Genomic DNA, 17,659 nt, shown 5'->3' with positions numbered 1-17,659 from the left:
TTTTTTTTTTTTAATTTACAGCACCAATGACACTTTGTCATGTATTTATGGTTCCACAACTAGGTCCTCTCATCCCCAAAGGTTAGAGGGGATGCAATGGGCCTTGTCATAAATGTGTAGAAAAGTCTTCTGCTAAAAGGACACATTACACTGGGACTCTAAAACGGATATAGTCACCTGCCCCAGGCTTTGATTCTGTTTCTATTCTCTCTTCTAACAACCAAGGTGAACACTAGTTATCATGTTCAGTTCCTTAAGATACAAAGAACCCTGTCTATATTTGCACATCTGACCTTGCACTAATGAGAACACATCGTACATGAGACTGCAAACATTTTACAGCCATTGCAAAAAAATAAAAATACTTTAAGTGACAACACAGATTTAAATCTTGTCTTTATATCTGCATGCCTTTAGAGGCAGGCTGTTAGGAGACTGTAACGGTCAAAATAAAAACAGTTTCCACTAATGCCTCTTTATTAAAACATGGCATAGGTGATAAGGCTTCTTTTTCTGTCACTTTATGACCTTATTTACACCATTTAATCTGCTAATGAATCAATTGTGGATGTGTAGTCTGTATGTTTTTGTTGTGTATTTGCGGATTTTCCTCCGTTCTGGTTTTCCATTCACATCTACAAAACATATACATGTTATGTTAAATGGTAATTCTAAATTCTGTGTGAGTGTGGGTGTCAGAATGAGTGAATCTTGGCATGTCCAGTGTTGATGAGGCAAACTCTAGCCACCTGTGACTATAATTTGGATTTAGCAGGTTTGAGAATGTATATACAGTATATACAGTCATATGAAAAAGTTTGGGAACCCCTCTCTTCCTGCATAATAATTTACTTTCAACAAAAAAGATAACAGTGGTATGTCTTTCATTTCCTAGGAACATCCGAGTACTGGGGTGTTTTCCGAACAAAGATTTTTAGTGAAGCTGTATTTAGTTGTATGAAATAAGGTTGGGCGGTATCCAAATTTTGATACCGTCAAACCTCCTCCCTATTTTACCTCGGTATACGGTATTACCGTGAATAATAAAAAAAATGTGACGTAAGGCTCAGACAGCGTCACCAAACTGTTGGCTTGTGCCTAAACCGTTCAGAAACTGAATATCAAACACTAATACTGAAACAATAACAAAATAACATGCAGAACAATATTAACAACTTTTATTAGCAACAAATAGCAGTTTATAAAAAAGTGCAAATACAACAGTCAAACAGAATTAAATTAACATAAACATCCAGAACAGTTTTCGCGCGGAGACGCGCACACAAATCAATTAAATTAAATCACACCGCCTGAACAACTTTTAATAACAAAGAAGAGCAGCTTATAAAAATGTGCAAATAGACCCACAATAGTCAACCAGAGTTGAATTAACATAAACATCATCCATATTATAAAAAGTATTGCAAAGCAATAGTCCTAAACAAAAACTTCTTTCTAGTCTTCTTTCCAATATTGTTTTTAACGTAAACCAAATAAAAATACCTGAAACAATTAAATAAATAAAAATAAACACAGTGCGAATAGGAACGAATGGCAAGTGGCATCAATCTAGTCAAGATTTTTCGCTAGAAAAACCAGCATGTGAATTTCCCATTGGGATTAATAAAGTATCTATCTATCTATCTATCTATCTATCTATCTATCTATCTATCTATCTATCTATCTATCTATCTATCTATCTATCTATCTATCTATCTATCTATCTATCTATCTATCTATCTATGTTTACTTTGTCCGGCTTTAACAGGGCACGTTGTGGACCGACAACTTTACCTGCGGTGCTGAAAACCCGCTCCGATGGTGTGCTTGTGGCACAGATGCACAGGTACTTTCGTGCTACTCGCAACATCTGGGGAAAACGCCCAGCAGCATTTTTCCACCAGAGAAGTGGGTCCTCGTCTCCTTGAGTAACTGGCTCCAAACAGTAAGCTGTTATTTCAGCTCCGACTCAGTCCTCTATGGTGCCGATGCCGACGGGACCTGCCATTGCATCAGATTTTTTTTGCAGCATACTTCTCAGAGTCATCTTTTTTAGTGAGGGTGCAGGTTGCGCCTCTTCCTCTTCCACTCTGATGGCCACTGGACCTGCTGCCTCTAAGCTCACGATCTCAGCCTGTAATTCTGCCTTGGTCTCAGCCTATGCGTTGTCATCCATCTCATATCCTCCATGGTAACGAGGGTCGAGGAAAGTGCATTTTCGCAATATTTTGCACACTGAATTGGATTCATACTTGGCCTCCAGCTTTGTTAGAATTCCAGTTTTGATTGACTTTGTTAGCTAGAGGTCATTTTCTGATGCAGCCAACACATTGTCCCTGCAGAGCTGTAGTATGGGGAGGATACAGGAACTGGTCACATAATTTTCTCCTGACAAAATATCAGTGAAGTCACCGACTGGTTTCAGTGCTTCGTGAACAGCTTTCAAGACGTCCATGTCCTGCCAGGTCAGGGACAGGCTGCTCCTTCTGTCATTAGACAGGACGTGTCTGATCGCTTGGGCCTGCTCGAGGATGCGCTCCACCATTGCCAGTTTGGAGCCCCAGCGAGTTGCACAGTCCTGCCGACGGATGGATGGATGAATTAATTAATGAATGATGAATAAACGATTAAATGAATGAATAAGCCTAAATAAACAAATGAATGAATAAATAGGCATAAATAAACGAATGAATGAATAAATAGGCCTAAATAAACAAATGAATGCAATAAATAAATAAGTCCATTAATGTATATTATTCCATTTGGTCAAATTTGCATGCACATTTATTTTAGGCTAAATAAGTCCCTTATGTGCATCAAGCTTGCATTTATTTGATAAAAAATACAGGAAAAAAATGACAATTTAAAAAATGGTTTTCTATTTTAATATAGCCTACTTTTCAATTTAATTTATTTAGGTGATGCAAAGCATATATATATATATATATATATGCCCCTTTTTTATATTTGAGCCCCTGCCCCTGAGGAACTCTCTGCACGTTTTATGCTTACCGTTATGAGACTATGTTTTGGGAGTCCCAAGTCCACTTGCTTCTTGTGGAGTTCATGCTTACGTTGCCAGTTGTGTGAAAAGGCCCCAACAATATTATGGCATAGTCCGAGGGCGCGCTCGGTTTTTTGCCTCTGGTCATGCAATCCATTTGTGACAGCCAAGTTTAGATTGTGACCGAAGCAGTATAGACACGGCCAATGCAGGGACCTGATTGCGGCATGAATGTTGGCAGCGTTGTCAGTGGTTATGGCTGAAAGTTTTTTCTCGTCAAGTTGCCATTCCTGAAGTGCAGCTCTGAGCGCAGCAGCAAGATTGTCCGCTGTATGACTCTCAGGAAAATACGTAGTTTGGAGGCATTTGGATTCAAGTTTCCAGTCAGGTGTAATAGTATGGACAGTCAGAGACATATATGGTGTCATGTTAACTGACGACCACATGTCAGTTATTAAGGAATAACTGTCTGCCGCTGACAGCAGCACTTGAACATTGTCTCTAACTTTACTATATAAATGTGGGACGGCTGTTTGTGAGAAATATTTCCGTCCAGGCAGCTTGTACTGGGCATCTAGGACCTTTACCATGTCCGTAAAGAACTTTTTTTCCACTGTGTGGAAAGAGACCATTTCCTTCACCAAGTATTTTGTCACTGCATCAGTACAGGTCTTCCAACGGACACTGTCCCTTTTGTACTTTGTTGCTTTCCCGAAGGCCCCCATTATCGTCGGCTGCGTACTGGCGGTGGACCTAGATGTTGTTGGTCCTGCATCAGGAGGCGTTGAAACTGTTGCACTGAGTGAACTCGGGTCCATCCTCGCAGCAGTGAATGGATGGTGGTTTCATATATGCGACCTTAGGTTCGAGGTATTTCCATCTCTCGCGGTCACCTTTTTGTTGCACAATTTGCAAATTGCCTCGTCCGTATTTACCACCTCTCCCTTCTCGTTCGGTCGAAACCCGAAATACTGCCAAACTGCAGAAGTTGTGTTCTTTTTCGAGACCAGGTCACTTGGTGCGCGACTCGCCATCTTTCCCCACCTCTCTCTTTCTCCTCCACGCTGTCACGTGATGACAACCACGCATACGCATTTTTAGGCATTAAATAAATTATATTTAATATTTAATCCTTGTCTCCCATATAAGTGAATTGTTTTTATGACAGTATATCGGTATTGAAACTGATACCGTTGCTATTTTTAGATCCCGCGGGATACCATATTACCGTATTACCGCCCAAGCCTAGTATGAAATTAAATCAAATGTGAAAAACTGGCTGTGCAAAAATTTGGGTCCCCTTGTAAGTTTGCTGATTTGAATGCATGTAACTGCTCAATACTGATTACTTGCAACACCAAATTGGTTAGATTAGCTCGTTAAGCCTTGAACTTCATAGACAGGTGTGTCCAATCATGAGAAAAGGTATTTAAGGTGGTCAATTGCAAGTTGTGCTTCCCTTTGACTCTCCTCTGAAGAGTGACAGCATGGGATCCTCAAAGCAACTCTCAAAAGATCTGAAAACAAAGATTGTTCAGTCTCATGGTTTAGGGGAAGGCTACAAAAAGCTATCTCAGAGGTTTAAACTGTCAGTTTCAACTGTAAGGAATGTAATCAGGAAATGGAAGGCCACAGGCACAGTTGCTGTTAAACCCAGATGTGGCAGGCCAAGAAAAATACTGGAGCGGCATATGCGCAGGATTGTGAGAATGGTTACAGACAACCCACAGATCACCTCCAAAGACCTGCAAGAACATCTTGCTGCAGATGGTGTATCTGTACATCGTTCTACAATTCAGCGCTACTTGCACAAAGAACATCTATATGGCAGGGTGATAAGAAAGAAGCCCTTTCTGCACTCACGCCACAAACAGAGTCGTTTGTTGTATGCAAATGCTCATTTAGACAAGCCAGATTCATTTTGGAACAAAGTGCTTTGGACTGATGAGACAAAAGTTGAGTTATTTGGTCATAACAAAAAGTGCTTTGCATGGCGGAAGATGATGCCGCATTCCAAGAAAAATACCTGCTACCTACTGTCAAATTTGGAGTAGGTTCCATCATGCTGTGGGGCTGTGTTTCTAGTTCAGGGACTGGGGTCCTTGTTAAAGTCGAGGGTCAGATGAATTCAACCCAATATCAACAAATTCTTCAGGATAATGTTCAAGCATCTGTCACAAAGTTGAAGTTACACAGGGGTTGGATATTCCAACAAGACAATGACCCAAACACAGTTTGAAATCTACAAAGGCATTCATGCAGAGGGAGAAGTACAATGTTCTAGAATGGCCATAACAGTCCCCTGACTTGAATATCATCGAAAATCTATGGGATGATTTGAAACAGGCTGTCCATGCTCAGCAGCCATCAAATTTAACTGAAATGGAGAGATTTTGTATGGAAGAACGGTCAAAAATACCTTCATCCAGAATCCAGACACTCATCAAAGGCTATAAGAGGCGTCTAGAGGCTGTTATATTTGCAAAAGGAGGCTTAACTAATTATTGATGTAATATCTCTGTTGGGGTGCCCAAATTTATGCATGTCTAATTTAGTGATGATGCATATTGCATATTTTCTGTTAATCCAATAAACTTAATGCCACTGCTGAAATACTACTGTTTCCATTAGGCATGTCATATATTAAAAGGAAGTTGCTACTTTGAAAGCTCAGCCAATGATAAACAAAAATCCAAAGAATTAAGATGGGTTCCCAAACTTTTTCATATGATATGTATGTTTTACATGAATAGCTACAGAATTAAATTTTGGTGTTAATTCTGAAACAATATCTTTGCAGAAGACGTTGTACTGAAAATATGTAAATTATATTCATATGTTCATATAGCCAATGTGTTCAGGCCTGTTAGGATCGGAATTGGTGTGGTGCTGAGGCGTCACCTGCTGCACACCAGCACTCGATTCCCAATTTGAGGTGGCCCATCTGGGTAGGAGCGTGGAATGTCTTGTCTCTCCAGCATGATGATCATCTTCCTTTGCTGTTGGAGGAGCTTCGTAAACTCCGCATTTCAGTGGCGGCACCCTCTGAGGTTCACAGAACTGGAGCTGGCTAGATCTTTGTAGGTGGGTACATCTTTTATTGGTCTGGTCGCTCTGATGGCTGTCATACTCAAAGACCTGCCATTGCTTTGGCAGATCGGCTCCTTCTGATGGTGTCCGATGTCACTCCTTTCAATGAGCGTATTATGAGACTCAGGTTAAGGCACTCTCTGGGTCACTGTCTGTTGTCTCAGCATATGCTCCGACCGCAGTGAGTGATGCCTTGGTGAGGGAGACATTTTATTCACAACTTCGCTCGGTGGTTGATGGGTGCCCATGAGGTGACTCTCCTCTGGTCATGTGTGACTTCAATATGACCACTGGCACTGACAGGACTGACTATGAGGATTGTGTCAGTCCCCATGGGTCTGGCGACCGTGGTGAAAGTGGCTCCATGTTCCTTGCCTTTGCAAAAGGTCAGGGGGTATGGATCGCTGGATCCTGGTTCCAGCACCCTGAGCCACATCATTGGGCTTGGTACTCCAAAACTTTTGGTGTGGTGAAGGAGATTGATCACATCCTTGTGGGCAGATGCTGGAGGGTCTTACAAAATTGCAAGGTCTACAGAAGCACCCAGTTTGTGAATTCTGACCACAGACTTGTTGTTACTCTGAATATCCAGCTTAGGTCCAATAGGTTACCACCTACTAGGGAAATGAGACTGGACCTGGTCAGACTCCAAGATCAGGCTTTTTCTAAGGAGTCTGCATGCAGTTTGTGTGAGGAACTTACAGACTTGGTGTGACTGCTGATCCTAATGTGATGTAGGAGACCTTACGTGACAAGACCCTGAAGGTTCATGAGGCTTGTGTTGGTGTTACCGGTGTTCCCAGAAGGAGGTATTTCATCTCACAGGGCACTCTGGATATCATCGAGAGGAGTTGCAGCACATGGCTTGATGGAAACTCCACTCTTTACTGGGAACTGAGAAGGACGGCTAAGGGGGCTCTGAGGGCAGATAAGGATTTAGAGGAATTTGTGAGCAAGATGGTCTATGGTCCAGTGACCCACTTCCTGCTGACAGAGGAATCAAAGCATTATGCACAACTGAATCTGTTCCTCAGAGAGTCGCAGTCAGGGCAGCTGATGGTCTGAATGGCTGAATGGTCCTTACGGATGACACTGTGGTCATGACCCGCTAGGCTGGCTACTTTCAGCAGATGTTTAAAGCTGATCCTTCGGCTATAATGTTGGCTTTCTCTGGGTCCACGGTCCTTGAGCCTGATCCTCCAATTAGCTGTGAACCACACAAAATAATGGAGATTGCACAGGTGGTGAACCATCTGAGGGTAGTGAAGGCTACAGGGATCTGTGGTATCCAGGCTGGTAGTAAGGATGTGCTCCTGGCATTTGGGAGACGGGCGTCATTCCAATTGACTGGAAAACAGGATTTGTCATCCCAGTCTGGAAAGGGAAGGGTGATTGCCTGGATTGAGCAACTACAGGGAGATAACACTACTCTTGGTGCTGGGTAAGGTACTTGCTAGGGTCATCCTCAATAGGATTCGTTATTACTTAGTCACCTACCAGCGACGGAGCAGTCTGGTTTTACACCTAAGAAGTCTACCATCAATTGCATCCTGGCACTGAGCATTCTTTACAGCCTTTGTTGATTTTCGTAAAGCGTTTGACTCAGTTGCTCAGGCTGCCCTGTGGGACATCCTGAGATTTCACAGGATCCCTTCAAATCCCTTCTTTTGGTGAAGAGAGATTCACTGATCTTGACTTTGTTGATGATGCTGTGATGTTCACAGAGTCAATGGAGGCTCTGATCTGGGATCTCAAGAGACTCAGCGAGGCGTCTGAGTGTCTGGGCTTGCGAGTGTCCTGGATAAAAACCAGGATCAAGGTATTTAATGATCTCTTGGGCACAGACATCAGCAGTGTGTTTGTCTGTGGAGAGAGTGTTGCCCTTGTCGAGAGGTTTACATACCTTGGCACCAACATTTATGTCTCTGGTGACTCCTCCTATGAAGTCAGTAGATGGATTGGGAGAGTATGGGGCGTCATGAGGTCTCTTGAAATGAATATGTGGCACTCCTGATATCTTTGCAAAAAGACGAAGGTCCGAGTACTGGTGCTTCCTGTTTTGCTATATGGTTGCGAGACATGGATGCTATCCAGTGACCTGAGACAAAGACTGGACTCCTTCAGTACTGTGTGTCTTCAGGGAATCCTTGGGTACCACTGGTTTGACTTTGTGTCAAATGAGTGGTTGTTCATGGAGTCCCGAATGACGTACATTACTTGCATTGTGAGGGAGCATCAGTTACAGCATATTTCAGATGTACATTGAAAAAAATATAATGAAATTTGAAATAATTCATTTTATCATGAATTTTTTCACTCAAAGTGGCTACCATGTGTGGAGTATTCATGCTGTTTGGAAGCTGTGTTTGGTAAGAAATTGCGAATGATCCTAAAATTAGATGTGTCTCTCTAGAAATTTGGAACAAAATAACAATATAATCACAATGATGTGTAAATGTGTATACACTAGGATGTGAAAAAATCTCATCTGCAGAGTATATTCAGTACTGATATCCCATTCAAGGACTGCTGGGAAAAGACAAAACAAATCTACTGTACATGTTCTAACACTCTATCTATGTATGTAAGATTTTGTCTCTTGTGTCTGGAGAGACACCCTGAGGGCAGCAATCAGCAAAATGATCCTAAGTTAGAAGTGGGTTATTTATGGCCATATTCAAATGTCCTCCTCAAAAAATTTATGATCCAATGATAAAAATTGTAAAAGGCAAACACTGTAAAAAAGTATGGAAAACAGTATTAATGCATTACTTGCTTTTCAGAACATAATTATGTTCTGTACTGTACTGTACTCGTATAACTGTTAGAAAAAAATTATAGACTTTATATAAATAGTTGATATTTGGAAGTTTTAAAATGTTTGCCTGTTTATTATTCATTCCATTTTTTAGTGTTATAATGATAAGGATATATGTATAAGTAATACTATATATAGAATCTTTGAAGTCATACATTCTTTGAATGAAATACATGTATAGATTTTTCCCTTAATTTTATTTATGACATCTTATACACAACTTTAATCAACATGAATTAATCAATCAATGAAAATTTTACATAAACCAAACATTAACATACTGTGGCCCTGATGTGTAAGTAGTAGGAAATTAACAAAAAAAAGTTGAACTTGCCACCTGCAGACTACTCTTCACACTGCTACATCTTTTATGAACCACTACAAACACCTGGTGCATTGGTTGATTTTTCTTCCAATATCTTTACAAAACACAGCACTCAGATATATAACCATTTCCTGCCTCTACACCTCGAACCATCATCTTGATATCTTGGTATTTTCATTGAGGCATTTCACATTTACTGTATACTAGCATTTCATTTCAAAATCTTCTTCTTCAATTACACTTTAATTTACTCCATCAATGCAAAGACAATGACGTACAAATGCTCCCATGGTTACTCCCTCCTTAACTACAACAAAAAGCAAAAGACTCAGAATGCATCCCTGCTGCAGTTCCACTTTTACCAAAAACCTCTTACTATCCCTCATATGCTGACCAACGTTCGTACCTCATTATACAATTATAATGACCAAAGATTTCTTATAGCCAAGCAATTTTTGACACAACTTACTCAAGGGGTCACTGTCATTTTTTTCTCCCTCAACAAAAAGTCTATCATGCTCTAATCATTTCTGTTGCATAATAATACATTTTTTTTATATAACGCCTTTCCCATGCTCGAGGCGCTTTACAGAGTTTAAGAAAGAACGGCAGGGTATACAGTATACTGTATAGCATTGTCCTAAACCAGATAAATAAATGGAGAAGAGTAAGACAGTAAATTCAGAGAAAAGCCTAACAGACAACATAATTGATGGTCTAGCACACACACATACAGGTTAGATGAGCATCTTGACATAGAGGTAAACTGAAAGAACGGTAATAGTCAGGTAGAGCTAAAAGCCTTCCTGAACAGATGAGTTTTGAGTTGTTTTTTAAATTCCTGGTACTGAAGCTAAAGTCCTAATGGACTCCATCATAACTATTAGCACTACCTCCAATATGCAGATTTAAGTTACCACCCATACAATCACCTTCCTCTAAGTAACCACATATATCACCTACATCCACCTGTCCCAAAACTCACCTTTATTTTCATCGCTACTGCCAAACTGCGGGGCTTATGCCAAGACCATATTCATAAGTCATTTACCAACAGTCATCTAAACAACTGCAACATGCTATCTTACCCTCTTCAGCTCCACTGCTCTGTCTGCCACTTTTTTCTGACACTACCAACCTCACCTTGAACTTGACAAACAGAATAGAAAATGGATGATGAATGGATGCTGTTTACCTTAATTTACTCTTTTGTTTAAATCTCCTTGCTGTTATCTATTCAAGGATTTTGTTTTATTTAATACTTTGTATTCCATGGCATTATGTTTCTTTGCGAGAACTATACAAGAGCTTATTTTTAATGTCCAAAACCAATGCCAATACTGATCTTTTTACATCTGCTTATAGCATTAAGTATTGTTCCAATTACAAGGAAATATTATATAAGTTCTGAATGTTTTGTTATAAATGAGATCACCAGTTGGCTCCTTCAGTTTCTGTTTTTAGGGGAACACATATGGGGGTTTTCAAAATGAAGTTTTTTTTTGTACACAGTATTAATTTTCATAGTGAAACAATATGTCGCCACTATTCAGGTATTTAATTTAATACTCATTTGTTACCAAGCATCCAATAATAAAATAAATCCTCAACCTTAATTCAGGAGTCAGATTATCTGGAATACAGAAGAAGCTAAATCAGCAGAAAGAGATAAATGGAGGAGTTGTCTGGGGCCAACACTGTCTATCCAAGCACCACTGAGTACAAAGAAGGAACCAGCCCTGACAGACTGCCAGATGATCACAGCACTTACTCTTCTATATCTCCATAAAGAACCAACTTGGAACCTCCAATTAACCTAACATGCATGTATTTGGGTAAGTATTAGGAAACCAGAATGGACTAGAGAAAACCCAAGGAGACAAAGCAAGAACATCACACTGACAATGCCCTTTTTCAAACCAATTGCACTATCATGTTTGCATGCTAATGGTTTGGTTTTGTTCTGCTTTCCCATGAGTTATCCAATACATGGGAGCATAGATGGGTCTCCAGATCTTCTTTTTTTTTGCAAAAACAGCAGGAAGCCTATTCAAAATAGTGTCATAATGATGTGATTGTCGAAATGTTATAATAAATAAATACTAAGAAATTCAAGTATAAAAGTTCCAAAAATTAAATTAAATTAATCCAGCAAGGCCACAGCAAAAATTCATGCCATATCAGGTAATAAAGAACCGAAAACTCATTCTGTCAGTGTGAAACACTAAGAAAAACTGAAAGGGAAAGGCCTGTTGATGGAAGTTGCTGAGGGAAGATTGCGGACAGAGATGCAAGTACCTGCGGGAAGCACAAAGGAGGAGGACTCGCTCTCTATGTTAATACACGGTGGTGTAACTCTGGACATGTTAACGTCAAAGTCTCCACTTGCTGCAGGGACATCGAACTGTTGGCCGTAAGTTTGCGTCCCTATTACTTGCCCAGAGAGTTTGGACACGTCATTGTTGTTATCGTTTACATCCCTCCTCGGGCGGACGTGGAGACAGCGAGTGACTTCATCCATTCTGCTGTTGCTAAGTTACAAACGCAGCACCCTGAGGCGCTTGTGCTAATCACTGGAGACTTTAACCATGTGACGCTGGGCAAAACATTACCTGCCTTCTCCCAGTATGTGGACTGTAACACCCGGGGAAATAAGACTATTGATTTACTGTATGCAAAAGTTAAAGACGCATACAGCACCACCCCGCTGCCTGCGCTTGGGAAAGCAGATCATAACCTGGTTCTGCTTCAGCCTCACTACAAACCAAGAGTGAGGGTCCTACCTACAACCACACGCTCATTCAGGAAGTGGTCCCCAGAGGCAGAGAAGGCTCTGAGAGAATGCTTTGGAACTACAGACTGGGATATCCTGCAGGGATCACATAGTGAGAATATTGAGGAGGTTGTTGACTGCACTACCAACTACATCAACTTCTGTATGGACATTGTAGTCCCAGTAAGAACTGTACGCTGCTATGCTAACAACAAGCCATGGATTACAAGTGACATCAAGGGCCTTTTGAACCAGAAGAAAAGGGCTTTTAAAAGCGGTGATCAGCATGAGCTCAAGCGCGTGCAGAAGGAACTCCGAGTCCAGCTCAGGGCGGCGAAGGAGCAGTACAGGAGAAAGCTGGAGCAGAAGTTGCAGAATAACAGCATGAAGGAAGTGTGGGATGGGATGAAGATCATCACTGGCTGCAGCTCAAAGCGGGGTGCCACCATCGAGAGAGACGTGAAGAGAGCAAACCAAATGAACAACTTCTTTAACAGGTTTGACCACCCTAACCCACTCTCACTCTCACCTCGGAGTACTGCACCCTCCACACATCCTTCTGCTGATACCAGCATAGGAGAGACATCCCCACCCATAATTACAACAGTGCAGGTGAGCAGAGAGCTGAGGAGACTTTGTGCCAGCAAAGCAGCGGGTCCAGATGGAGTATCGCCACGACTGCTGAAGGTCTGTGCATCGGAGCTGGGAGGTCCTCTACAGAGCATCTTCAACCTGAGCCTGGAACAGGGGAGAGTCCCGAGGCTTTGGAAAACATCTTGTATCACGTCCTAGTGAGCTGAATGACAGCTGTTGCTCTGACATCACATGTGATGAAGACCATGGAGAGGCTGCTGCTTCACCACCTGAGGCCACAGGTTCAACACGCCCTCGACCCTCTGCAGTTTGCATATCAGGAGAAGGTGGGAGCGGAGGATGCCATCATCTATATGCTACACCGATCCCTCTCCCACTTGGACAGAGGCAGTGGCGCTGTAAGAATTATGTTTCTAGACTTCTCTAGCGCCTTCAACACAATCCAACCTCTGCTTCTTAGGGACAAGCTGACAGAGATGGGAGTAGATTCATACCTGGTGGCATGGATCGTGGACTATCTTAAAGACAGACCTCAGAATGTGCGTCTTGAGAACTGCACGTCTGACATTGTGGTCAGCAACACAGGAGCGCCACAGGAGATTGTACTTTCTCCGGTCCTGTTCAGCCTATATACATCGGACTTCCAATACAACTCGGAGTCCTGCCACGTGCAAAAGTTTGCTGATGACACTACTATCGTGGGCTGCATCAGGAGTGGGCAGCAGAAGGAGTATAGGGACCTAATCAATGACTTTGTTAAATGGTGCGACTCAAACTACCTACACCTGAACACCAGCAAAACCAAGGAGCTGGTGGTGGATTTTAGGAGGCTCAGACCCCTCATGGACTCCGTGATCATCAGAGGTGACTGTGTGCAGATGGTGCAGACCTATAAGTACCTGGGAGTGCAGCTGGATGATAAATTAGACTGGACTGCCAATACTGATGCTCTGTGTAAGAAAGGACAGAGCCGGTTATACTTCCTTAGAAGGCTGGCGTTCTTCAACATCTGCAATAAGATGCTGCAGATGTTCTATCAGACAGTTGTGGCGAGCGCCCTCTTCTATGCGGTGGTGTGCTGGGGAGTCAGCATTAAGAAGAAAGACGCCTCACGCCTGGACAAACTGGTGAGGAAGGCAGGCTCTATTGTTGGCATGGAGCTGGACAGTTTAACATCTGTGGCAGAGCAACGGGCGCTAAGCAGGCTCCTATCAATTATGGAGAATCCACTGCATCCACTAAACAGTGTCATCTCCAGACAGAAGAGCAGCTTCAGTGACAGACTGATGTCAATGTCCTGCTCCACTGACAGACTGAGAAGATCATTCCTCCCCCAAACTATGCGACTCTTCAATTCCATCCAGGGGGGTAAACGTTAACATTATACAAAGTTATTGTCTGTTTTTACCTGCATTATTATCAATCTTTAATTTAATATTGTTTTTTGTATCAGTATGCTGCTGCTGGAGAATGTGAATTTCCCCTTGTGATTAATAAAGTATCTATCTATCTATCTATCTATCTATCTATCTATCTATCTATCTATCTATCTATCTATCTATCTATCTATCTATCTATCTATCTATCTATCTATCTAAGATTGGGAAAAATCAAGGAGAATAACAAAAAGAGCAAATAGGTGAGAACTGTGTTTCTAGTTTGACTAAGGGCAGTCATTTCGAACACTTACAGACAATGAGGTATTCAGATAATTTAGTCTTGATCTGACTGCAGTAGTCAGGACAAAAGAAATATTACTCCTGTTGTGCTACGTTCTGGTTCAGCAAAACAGACTGTTAAGCTGTAAGGCATATGGATAAAATATAAACAGGGGTGACAACAACTGGGCTAACAACAGCTTTTTTAAATAAATGTTTCTGGATTGGTGATACAATTCTGTAATATGTAAACCTTATTCACAATTTAAAAAGCTGATGTGCTACTTACATGAGGCGCATGACTTTATTCAGATAAACACCATCTAGAAGGCGAAGATATTGATTTTGTGCTTCCTTAGTATCAGAATTCACTTCCAAATACTGAGAAGAAAATTCTTCTTCGCAGTCAATCAGTGTTTCAAATGTTTTCACCTAAATAAGAAAGACAGAAAGACATTAAGACAAAAGTATGCTTAGTTTATAAGCTGCCCACAGTTACTTCTCATATCCATCCTGCTGCACTATATTCTGGGTGCCCCAACTTCCTCTAATTCTGTTAGAACAGTTCCTCTAAAAATTTAACCACCTTTTCTCACAGCAGCCATTGAAGTCTGTCTGCCACAGTCCCCCTTCCACCTTCATCTAAGGCCAGCTTAGAGTAAACCCTCACGTGCAGATCTGTGTTAAAAAGAGATAACAAATGATGCCATTCTATTTAAAAATCTCTTTCACTAAACTATTAAAATTGCAAGAGTAACACTCTTGTTTAGATGTGGCCATTTTAAAAGCCAAAAACAGAAAACTTAAGCAAACTACACCTTTTCTTATGTCTTTTTTTTTACTCAAATACAGTAAATGGTTATTGATGTTAAGGTAAATTTTTCATAGTGTTTAGAGGGTAGTGGTTGTTTGTTAGGTATCTTGTGAGTTCTCAGTCTTCCAAATTTATACTCAAACGTGTTATTAGCAGAGTAAGCTCTTATCACCACTCCAGCCCACTGCAGCACATAACACAATTCTAAGACATTACTCACAAATGACTGAAGTCATTATCTACTGTTTTTTTAATAATATTAAAATGCAAAACTATCCATCATAGAATCAAAATGCTGCTTGTCACTCTTCTTACTCTTACTTTCTTACTTGTGTACTTACTTACTCTAACTCTTCTTACTCTGCTTATCACTCTTCGCCTTGAGCATGGGAAAGGTGCAATATAAATAAAATGTATTAAAATGATGATTATTATTATTATTACTAGCATCAGGGCTGACACGTGGGATGAGGCAATGAGACAACTGCCACAATGCCTCTCCACTCTGTGAGTATCCGAGAATCAAAACGACAGTGCATTGTCATCTATGTTTGACTGTACATGTTGCTACAGCCTACTTAAGCTATATTCAGACTATAGTTAAAAGTGTAAAAATTTCATTGGTCAGTGCATGATGGTGTGTGCTCAAAGATGCTCTGAGTGTAACCATCACTGTTGAATCTGTTGGCAAGACTCTCAGAAAAATATGTGATTGAGTTGAGATGTAGATAACGTAGGAATTTAGATGTTTTGCAAAGCTTTCTTTTTTTTTCCATTTCACATTTCTCAATCTATGTCACATGAATGAAGAAAAAAGTTGTCTTTTAATTTCACTATAAACAAGTAATTATAGGGTGGCTCTCTATTTACCCGCAGTGTTACCAGGTACATTATAGTAATGGTGACAGAAAAATTAAATTTTACTATGCAGCTTCACAGACTGTAACCATATAGATTATATTTAGGCCCTTGAATTAAACTGACTAGCACAAAATAATATCCACAAAATTCAATGCAACTGAAGTGAAATCATTACCTCTAAACATTTACCAGTGATTCCTGTTTTATATATTGTCAGTGCCATGGAAACATGTTAAGAGTATAACTATCATGTCATTGATGGTGATGAACAACAGAGGATGGTATTTGCAGAGTGTTAATGCACAATTTAATGTAAGCCCATTTAAGGAATTCTTATACTGTACTTTGAATTAAATCACTCTTTAGCAATGTATTCAACTCCTACAGTGGCAGTCTTGGCACAATACTGATCATTTAATTTTACTTTGTCACATCTGTATCTCCTATGCTGTGGCAATTTAAGAATTATTTTTATTATTATTACTAGCAAAATACCCGCGCTTCGCAGCGGAGAAGTAGTGTGTTAAAGAGGTTATGAAAAAGTAAAGGAAACATTTTAAAAATAACGTAACATGATTGTCAATGTAATTGTGTTGTCATTGTTATGAGTGTTGCTGTCATATATATATACATATACACATATACACACACATATACACACATATACAGATATATTATATATACATATACACATATATTTTTTATATATATATATATATATATATATATATATATATATATATATATATATATATATATATATATATATATATACACATACATACATACATACATACATATACACACATAGATGCACTTACAATAACATAGAAATCAATATAAACAACAATTAACATCATTATCATATGAGAATATGAAGTAATATATAAGAAGCACATTTCATATAAATATAAATTATTAAACAGTAAAATCTTCTTCTATAATTTGCTACCGTGGCTTTTCGTTGGTCTGTCCAGGATTTTAAATCACCTGTAGCTTGCAAACCGTTTCACCTATTGACTTGAAATCTGGTACACATATAATACGTCACGTCTGCTATCCGCTTTATGGGTGATGATTGTATTACTCTTTTTATGTTTATTTTATTTTAGAATCAACTCCTATCTGCGCACACCAGGGCGGCCGTGGGCAGATGCGTATGGTGTATTCACTCCATGTTATCGTGCATTGCGCTGTCACTGGTATTTTGATAAAAGAATTTGAACAATATATAAGAAGCGTATAAATTATTAAACAGTAAAACATTAACATTTAAGAAGTAAAGTTACATTGAGTACTACTGCAGTGCCTTCGGGTATACCTCATTTTTTGTTTGCCCATTACATGCTTAAATGTATACATTTTTTGGTGTACCTACCCGAGAACACGCGACATATAACCGAGCGTGGGAGAAGCATGGATTTTAAACACGCGTTGAGTTCATCTGCTGGTCTCCCTCGTGGAATAACTGGTAATGTTTGACTAAAATGTACAGCGAGTAAAACGACATTACCTCCTTTTTTTTTTTACGATCTCTGAGATCTTGCTTTTTTCGGTTCAAGGCTTCATAAGCTCTTTTATGTGCCATGGTGTACTTAATAAGTACCCTAAGTTCTTGTCTATAAGCTGGACTCATGTATTAGCCGGAGACCAAAAATCATACGAATTTTTAAAATAAAATCGTATCATAGATAAGCCGGACTCATGGATAAGCCGAACGTA

At 40.1% G+C, this 17,659-nt stretch overlaps 1 protein-coding gene across 1 annotated transcript in view; it reads right to left on the bottom strand.

The window, feature by feature from the left end:
• The window catches only part of LOC114653961 (girdin-like), a 159,808-nt gene that overhangs the window by 115,111 nt on the left and 27,038 nt on the right, over positions 1-17,659 (bottom strand). The window contains exon 2 of the mRNA XM_028804485.2: positions 14,552-14,694. Within this exon, the coding sequence (XP_028660318.2) occupies positions 14,552-14,694 (143 nt within the window). The remainder of the gene's footprint in view (positions 1-14,551; positions 14,695-17,659) is intronic.

Source organism: Erpetoichthys calabaricus, chromosome 1 (assembly GCF_900747795.2).
Source record: "Erpetoichthys calabaricus chromosome 1, fErpCal1.3, whole genome shotgun sequence".
NCBI classification, from domain to species: domain Eukaryota; kingdom Metazoa; phylum Chordata; class Cladistia; order Polypteriformes; family Polypteridae; genus Erpetoichthys; species Erpetoichthys calabaricus.
The sequence above is the reverse complement of the archived record's forward strand: the minus strand, read 5'-3'. Positions and strand labels throughout refer to the sequence as shown.